General features: G+C 41.5%; 1 protein-coding gene across 1 annotated transcript; it reads right to left on the reverse strand.

The window, feature by feature from the left end:
* Positions 1 to 4972: 4972 nt before the first annotated feature.
* Positions 4973 to 6958, reverse strand: LOC113360070. The gene has a single exon (XM_026603824.1). It carries the CDS (start codon positions 6956 to 6958, stop codon positions 4973 to 4975), a length of 1986 nt encoding a protein of 661 aa, XP_026459609.1.
* Positions 6959 to 9854: the final 2896 nt, after the last annotated feature.

Consider the following 9854-nt stretch of genomic DNA (forward strand, 5'->3'; position numbering starts at 1 on the left):
AGGACAAATTAGACACAAAAATGTGTCTATCAAATACCCCCAAACCTATTATTTGCTAGTCCTCGAGCAAAATTAATAAAAATAAAAGCCTAACTCACTAGGTGGCCCTAGTGACCGAGATATAGTCTCGGGAGGGTTTACCAGAGGTGTACCCACAAAACCTTTACTCCAGACCCCAGCTATCTACGCAGAACTTTGGAAGGCACTAAAGAATCTACTTGGTTGGCATACTCTTATTGACTACAGGAGGAAGTACCCTGATGCGAAATTCCAATTGTTTTACACGAGTTTGCACTCAGCATACTAAAATTCATATATAAGTGACAGAGCTCTACTCAGATACTTTCTAGACATCATAACCGGAGTCAACCAATCACATGGAAAGATTAATAAGATGGATAAAATGAAAAATAGGTGGTCTAAAGTGAGCAGTGTTTCCCATATCTGTCTGAAGGCCTCTGCCAAGATGAACCTATCCTAATGGACTGAGATACCGGTCTGAGTAATATCAACACAACTGGCATATACAAGGGCACCAGTGGTCGATAAACCTAACTCTAGGTCAACACAACTGGCATATACAAGGGCACCAGTGGTCGACTTTATTGAATTTATTCCGGTTGGTCTGATGGTCTGGTCTCAATTATTTTCTTTATTTTTATCTCAATCACCCTAATTCACCCTAGCAAAGGTGACAACTTGAATCGTGTGCCCCACCAAGTCACTTAAAAAAATAAAAACAGAAGGATAAGGATTCAACGAGATATGGCGAAACTACCATGTTTTTTTTTTTAATTCTAACACCTGAGCTCTGTGCTTTTATGAATAGAATCTTTAGATGTTTCGATCTAATCAGATTGGTTCCTCAACTCCTACAACCAAGATGTTCCCATCCACTTAGATTGGTTAGTGCCAACCTTAATAAGCATAAATTTCTAGGCTCTGGAGTATATTTATTGTAACTAAAAGCTAACAAAAAGTTTCTTCCCCACCCCCAAACTTAAATCTAACATTGTCCTCAATGTTTCTAATGAAAGAGAAATACCAAAAAGATTGAATCAGTAAAGAGAGAAGTCGGAAAGATAGTACCTGGGTGAAGAGAGAAATCAAAAAATAATATAAAATATACAATCGCCTCGATGGTAAATCAAGGATAAACAGGGTCCTCCAGAGGGACCTCCTCAACATCACCTGTAGGAAAGGGATATAAAAAGGGTTTCAATCTCTGACCGTTAACCTTCGAAGAACTACTACCATCCGGTGTCTCGATCTCAACAGCTCCATAAGGAAAGACAGTGGAAACAATAAAAGGACCCGTCCACCGAGAACGTAACTTCCCAGGGAAAAGATGCAAGCGGGTATCATACAGAAGAACTTTTTGACCTGGATAAAATGACTTTCTTAAAATATTCTTATCATGCACAAGTTTCATTTTGTTCTTATACTCCTTAGCACTATCGTATGCATCTCTGCGAATCTCTTCCAACTCATTGAGCTGGATTTTCCTATGGGTTCCTGCCTTGTCTAGTGAAAAATTTAGCTGCTTAACAGCCCAATAAGCTCTATGTTCTAATTCAACAGGTAAGTGTCATGCCTTGCCATACACAAGTCGATAAGGTGACTTTCCAATGGGGGTCTTAAACGCAGTACGGTAAGGCCATAAGGCATCAGTAAGCCTAGACGACCAGTCTTTCCGATTAGGATTAACTGTTTTCTATAATATACGTGTTATCTCCCTATTGGAAACCTCTAGTTAACCACTAGTCTGTGGATGATACGGGGTAGATACCTTATGTGTAATACCATATTATCTTTCAAGAACTCAATCACAACCCTATGGTCATTAGTCTTACACGCAACCGCCTCAATCCACTTAGAGACATAGTCTACATCGACAAGGATGTATAAGTTACCAAAAGAATTAGGAAACAGACCCATAAAGTCAATACCCCACACATCAAGGACCTCAACAACTAAAATAGGGTTCAAGGGCATCATGTTCCTACGAGAAATGGTTCCTAATTTTTGGCAACGTTCACAAGTAACACAATAACTGTGGGAGTCTTTAAACAACGAAGGCCAATAGAATCCGCACTGCAATATCTTAGCAGCGGTCTTCTTAGCACTAAAGTGAGCCCCACAATCATGATCATGACAAAAGGAAATAATACTGGACTGGTCACTCTCAGGTATACATCTCCTAATAATCTGGTTGGGACATTACTTAAATAAATAAGGATCATCCCAAAAGAAGTGCTTAACCTCGGCTAAAAACCTAGAACGATCTTGTTTACCCCAATGATGGGGCATTCAACCAGTAACAAGATAATTCACTATATTCGCATACCAAGGTAATTGGGTAACAAGGAACAGTTGTTCATCAGTAAAGTGGTGTAGAATGTTAGTACTAGAAATCACACAATGTATAAAACTTCTCAAAGGAAGAGTTTTCTTTTCATTTCAATATGCTTTTCTTCCTTACAAACGTGGCCATATATAGGCCTTATGGAATATGTCAATATCTTTTATGATTAATGCTAATAAAGAGGAAATCCTAATAAATATGATATCATGCAAATACTTGCAAGATATCCCTTATTTCCTAACAAAATAACAAATAGGAAAATATTCATACATGGCTAACGGATATTCTTTCGTCGATCCCTTCCTTCCAAGTAGGATTCTGCCATATCTTGCACTACATCATTCTCCCCGGGAAAGAGGAAATTCGCCCCCGAATTAGGAAGGGTAGAAAAATCATCATCAGACAAGTCGCCGTGGTAGGGAATGAGATGACGTACATTGAACACATCAGCAGTATGAATATGACTGGGAAGTCGCAGACGGTAAGCATTAGGATTGATCTTCTCAATAATTTCAAAAGGACCAATCTTGCGAGGGTCCAATTTGTTGTATGTGCCCATAGAGAAACGTTCCTTAATGAGTACAGCCCAAACGAAATCACCTACCTCAAATTCAACGTGACGACGATGCTTATCGGCGGCCGTTTTGTACTTCGTAGAGGATGCCACCAAGTTTTGAGCAGCATCGGCATGTATCTGTTGTAAGTGATGCACCAACTCATCAGCAGTGGCATGCACTCGTTGTAAATCTGGCACAGGCGCAAGATCAAGGGGTGAACGCGGATTAAATCCACAGACCACTTGGAAAGGGCTAAACCCGGTGCTCTTATGAATCTATGTTGAAGGCAAATTCTGCTTGAAACAAATGCCTGTCCCATTGTTTAGTGTGAGAACCCACCAGGTTGCGAAGTATGTTCCCAAGAGATCGGTTAACAACCTCTGTCTGCCCATCCGTTTGAGGGTGATAAGCACTGCTGAATTTCAACTCCGTACGCAATAATTTCCAAAGAGACCTCCAGAAATGACTAAGAAATTTAGAATCACGGTCCGATACAATGGATTCTGGGAGACCATGAAGACGATACACGTGTTGGAAAAACAAAAATGCCACATGAACCGCATCCGTAGTTTTTTTGCAAGCTATAAAGTGCGCCATTTTGGAAAATCTGTCAACTACGACAAAAACAGAATCCATTCCATGTTGAGTGCGAGGCAAACCCACAACAAAGTCCAAACTAATATCAGTCCAAGGCTTAGACGGAATTGGTAATGGCAAATAAAGACCAGCATTTGTCGAAGAACCTTTAGATACCTGACAGATATGACAACGAGAAAGGAAACGTTGTACCTCTTTAAACAAGCGCGGCCAAAAGTATGATGTTGAAACCAACTGGAAGGTCTTGTCACGACCAAAGTGACCCTCGTTATGCAGTTCTTGAACGATACGTAAACGCCAACTACAGTCTGGAATGCAAAGTCGAGTTCCCTTGAAGAGAAAACCATCCAACAGCGTGAACTGGGCACTGTTGCCAGCATGCACATCGTCCAGAATTGAGCCAAAATAGGGGTCAGTCTTGTACAAATCATCAAACGACTCCAAACCTAAGACCTCCGTCCGTAGTGACGTTAGCAGACTTCGTCGACGACTAAGACCATCAGCCACACGGTTCTGAGTGCCAGCCTTGTGTTTGAGGACAAATGTGAAATCCTGTAGATAATTAGCCCATTTAACTTGTCGTGCATTCATCTTGTCTTGATTGTCGATGTGCTTGAGAGCATCATGGTCAGTAAACAATACAAATTCAGAATGAATCAAATAATGACGCCAATGCTTTAGGGTTTGGATGATGGCATAAAACTCTAGTTCATACGTGCTGTAATTTCGCTTAGCTCCATTTAATTTCTCACTAAAAAATGCGATCGATTTACTGGTTTGGCTGAGGACTGCACCTATACCAACCTTAGAGGCGTCTGTATGAACCTCAAATGGTAAAGAAAAATCTGGTAAAGACAATATAGGGGCAGAACAAAGCTTCTCCTTCAGCAAGATGAAGCTTGCTGTAGCTGCGTCTGTCCAAGAAAACTTGCCATTCTTCATGCAGTCGGTGATTGCTGCTGCAATAGTGCTAAAGTGGGGAATAAACCTTCTATAAAAGGACGCGAACCCATGAAAACTCCTGGCCTCATGGATTGTTTGCGGACAAGGCCAAGTACGCACAGCATCAACCTTCGATTCATCCACGGAAATACCATCCTTGGATATGACGTATCCAAGAAAAAAAATGCGATCTGTACCGAAGACACACTTCTTTGTAGCGGCAAAGAAATTTTGCTGGCGTAAGACTATTAAGACCTCACGAAGATGACGCAAGTGCATATCCAAGTTAGTACTATAAACCAAAATGTCATCGAAATAAACGACCACAAACTTACCCAAGAATGGTTTTAATACTTCATTCATGACACACATAAACGTACTTGGAGCATTGGAGAGACCAAACGGCATCACCAACCATTCATAAAGTCCTTCCCTAGTTTTAAAAGCGGTCTTCCACTCATCTCCAGGCCGTATACGAATCTGATGGTAGCCACTACGCAAATCCAATTTGCTAAAAATCGTAGCACCATGAAGCTGGTCCAGCATCCAGACGAGGGATGTGAAAACGATACTTCACCGTAATCTTATTAATAGCACGACTGTCCACACACATGCGCCATGAACCGTCCTTCTTAGGAATGAGCAACGCCGGAACTGCACAAGGACTAAGACTCTCCCTGATGAGACCCTTGGCTAATAACTCCCCTACCTGACGTTGTAGTTCCTCGTGTTCTCTTGGGCTCATACGGTAATGAGCTCGATTAGGAAGAACCGATCCTGGTACTAAGTCTATCCGGTGCTGAATAGCTCGAGATGGAGGCAACCCCTCCGGAAGGTCAACAGGAAAAATGTCCGCAAAGTCCGATAATACTCCCTGGATACATGACGGAACCTCCACAGCCGTCGCAGATGCAAGAGAAAGACCACACAAGATGAACAAAATACCCTCATCTATCATCTCGGTCTCAAACGTACGCCAAGACAGAAAATTGGAAGCCAGATTAGAGAGTGGTTTCTGCACAGTCTCCTTGGCAGGTACTAACGTGATGCGAGTCGATTTGAACAAGAATGAATATGTGTTTAGCTTACCATCGTGAATTACCTCCCTGTCGTATTGCCAAGGTCGTCCCAATAGCAGATGACAAGCATCCATAACCACGACATCACACCACAAAGCATCTTCGTATACAGAACCAATGGAAAACTTCACAAGACAACGTTTGGAAATAGTTACCTCCGAACCTTTACTCAGCCAGTGAAGAGAGTACGGACTAGGATGTTTCTCTGTTGATAACTTGAGCTTTCTCACAGCGTCTTCAGACACCACGTTCTCACAGCTTCCTGAGTCAATGATCATTCGACAGACTTTGCCTTCTATGGTGCACGTTGTCTGGAAGATGTTCTTTCTGAGCCATGACTCATCAGTGTCAACCTTCGGCGTCAGGAACGATGGTCGAGAAATCATCAAGCAGTCACCTTGGTCCCCTGGCAGAAATACTTCATCGAACTCAGTTGATGTCTCCTCCGCATCAGCAAAGACATCATCAGCAACAGTAGTCTCTACAAGTAAGGCTTTGCCAGGTCGACCAGCCTTACGACAATCGTTCGCCAAGTGACCAGGATCACCACATCGGTAGCATTTAGGACCAGGCCTCTGAGACGTACTAACATTCTGTTGAGCGGAAGCAATCTGTGAAGGAGTAACAGTAGGACGGCCAACACCTGCTCTAATTGACTTACGGGATAATTGTTTTTCCAAACGCAGAGCTCGTTGGTGAACCTCAGACACAGAAAAATAATCAAACATATTTAGTGTGTCCTGGAAAGTCTCACGCAGACCACCTATATAGCGGGAGACAAGCTGATCATCGGTGTCTGCAATACCTGACCGAGTGACCAAATCATAGAACTCTTTCGTATATTCATCAATGGATCGAAAACCCTGACGAAGGTTTTGTAAACGAATATACAGTTCTCTGGTATAGTTAAATGGAAAAAAGGCTGAACGCATACACTTTTCAAGCCTTGCCCAGGAAGAAATAGGAGTTTTACCTTTTTGAATCCGGGAAGCTTTCAGTTGACGCCACCAAACAGCAGCCCTACCCCGAAAGCGTGTATCCACAAGCGGAACCACTCGATTATCAGGAACCCTCTTAAATTCCAGAACTTCCTCCACAGTAGAAAACCAGTCGATACAATCCTCTGGTGTCAACCCGCTACCATGAAACTCAGGAATTTCGATGCGGAATGATGATTCCCAACTCCTAGATTCACGCTCACGCCCAGCAAAAGGGTTATCAGTATCATTATCGTCATCTTCATCAGATGAATTGGACTCATCAGTAGGAGGATGACGGCGCTCATGTCGTTGTAACAGGGTTGCTACCTGACCGGCGAGCTGCTCAACCGTGCGTGATAGTTCATCGTATCTCGTTCTCTCCATTACCTCCTCAACCAAAGCTTCGCGAGGACCACCCTGACCTATACCAAGAACCATGTTGGAAGGATCGATACCCAGTTTCTGAATACCAAATGGTGTAGAATGTTAGTACTAGAAATCACACAATGTATAAAACTTCTCAAAGGAAGAGTTTTCTTTTCATTTCAATCTGCTTTTCTTCCGTACAAACGTGGCCATATATAGGCCTTATGGAATATGCCAATATCTTTTATGATTAATTCTAATAAAGAGGAAATCCTAATAAATATGATATCATGCAAATACTTGCAAGATATCCCTTATTTCCTAACAAAATAACAAATAGGAAAATATTCATACATGGCTAACGGATATTCTTTCGTCGATCCCTTCCTTCCAAGTAGGATTCTGCCATATCTTGCACTACATCAGAAAGCTATCCCTTATAGTAAGGGGATCATTAGGGAAATCAACAACTAGCCTAGACAAGTGGTCTGCTACTATATTTTCGACACCCTTTTTGTCTCTAATGTCTGGAGAAAACTCTTGCAACAAAAGAATCCACCTAATCAATCTAGGTTTCGTATCCTTCTTAGACAAAAGATATTTCAAAGAAGCATGATCAGTATATATTACGATCTTAGAACCTAAGAGATAGGGTCTAAACTTGTCTAAAGCAAACACAATGGCTAATAGTTCCTTTTCCGTAGTGGTATAGTTCAACTGGGCATCATTCAGAGTTTTGCTAGCATAGTAAATCACATGAAGTAACTTATTTTCTCGCTGACCTAACACAACACCAATAGCATAATCTGAAGCATCATACATGATCTCAAAGGGTAGGTTCCAGTTGGGTGCCTGGACTATGGGGGCGGTAGTGAGTAAAGTCTTAAGCTTCTCAAAAGCCTCTAAACAAGCATCATCAAAGACAAACTTAACGTCTTTTGCAAGAAAATTGCAAAGAGGTCTGGAAATCAAGCTAAAATCCTTAATGAATCGACGATAAAAACCTGCATTCCCTAAGAATGACCTAACATCTCTTATGGTTTTTGGGACCTGTAAAGTTTTAATAAGGTCAACTTTGGCTCTATCTACCTTTATACCCTTCGAAGATACGATATGCTCTAGACTAATTCCTGAACGAACCATGAAGTGACATTTCTCCCAATTAAGCACTAAATTCTTTTCCTTACACCTAGTCAAAACTAATGACAAATGATGCAAGCACTCATCGAAAGATGAACCAAACACTGAAAAATCATCCATAAAGACCTCTAAGAACCGTTCTACCATGTCAGAAAATATTCTCAGCATACAACGTTGAAAGGTCGCAGGGGCATTACATAGCCCGAAAGGCATGCGTCTATACACAAAGGTACCAATGGGACAGGTAAAAGTGGTTTTCTCTTGGTCTTCTGGGGAAATAACAACCTGATTATAACCGCAGTATCCATCTAAAAAGCAATAATGGCTACGTCCAGCTAATCTCTCTAGCATTTGGTCGATGAAGGGAAGGGGAAAGTGGTCCTTCCTAGTGACCTTGTTCAATTTTCTATAGTCAATACAGACACGCCAACCCGTGGTCACCCGGGTTGGGATTAACTCATTATTCTCATTCTGGACTACAGTGATACCATATTTCTTGGGAACAACCTAAACGGGGCTGACCCACTTACTGTATGAAATGGGGTAGATAATGCCTGCATCTAACAGCTTAAGAACCTCAGTTCGAACTACTTCTTTCATATTAGGGTTCAGTCGACGTTTCATATCCCTAGAAGGTTTGGTGTCACTCTCTAAATATATATGATGCATACAATCAGTAGGACTTATACCCTTAATGTCTGCTGTTGTCCACCCTAACGCTTCCTTGTTGTTCTAAAGGATGGTTACTAGCCTACTTTCCTGATCACTATCCAAGTCGGATGATACAATCACAGGTAAAGTCTCAGACGGGCCTAAAAACACATATTTCAGGGTATCTGGTAGTGGTTTTAGGTCAAACTTAGGAGGCTCTTCTAACAAAGGAACTAGGGTAGACTTAGAAACTGGTAGTGGTTCGAACTTAGGTTTCCATCCATTATTAGTGTCTAACAAAGGGGTTGAGTCTAACAAAGCATTCACCTCATTAATCACATTATCATTATCAAAATCAATCATAAAGTGATCTAAGCATTTCTCTAATGGATCTTCTAACAAATTGTTTGGTAATGACTCCTCGACTAATGTTCCTATCATGTTCACCTCTTCTATGTTCGAGTCATCTAGTTCAGAGGATAGCTTACTAATATTAAAAATGTTCAGCTCAATAGTCATATTACCAAAAGACAAATTCATAATACCGTTTCGACAGTTGATGATCGCATTGGATGTAGATAAAAATGGGCGACCTAAAATCACTGGTATCTGGTTCTCTGGGTCAAGGACAGGTTGGGTATCTAGGATAACAAAATCCACAGGATACATAAACTTGTCGACCTCTATAAGAACATCCCCGATCACACCACGAGGAATTTTAACGGAACTATCAGCTAACTGAAGTGTCATCTGGCTAGGTTTCATCTCACCAAGTCCTAGCTTAAGGTACACATGGTATGGAAGTAAGTTCACACTGGCTCCTAAGTCAAGCAAAGCTTTATCGACACGGTATTTAGCTATTGTGCAAGAAATAATAGGGGACCCTGGGTCTTTATACTTAGGAGTACTGGTATTCTGAATAATAGAACTCACATGACTAGATAGGAAGGCTTTCTTCTAGACACTAAGTTTTCGCTTTCGCGTACACATATCCTTAAGAAACTTGGCATAAGCGGGAATCTGCTTGATCGCATCTAACAATGGGAGGTTGATAGTAACCTGCTTAAAAACCTCCAATATTTCATTAAAATTGGACTCCCTCTTAGTTGGAACTAGAAGCTGGGGGAACGGGGCTCTGGGAACAAAGCCGGGCTCAACAGGACCCTCATTGGTCTCT

Source organism: Papaver somniferum, chromosome 1 (genome assembly GCF_003573695.1).
Source record: "Papaver somniferum cultivar HN1 chromosome 1, ASM357369v1, whole genome shotgun sequence".
NCBI lineage: Eukaryota > Viridiplantae > Streptophyta > Magnoliopsida > Ranunculales > Papaveraceae > Papaver > Papaver somniferum.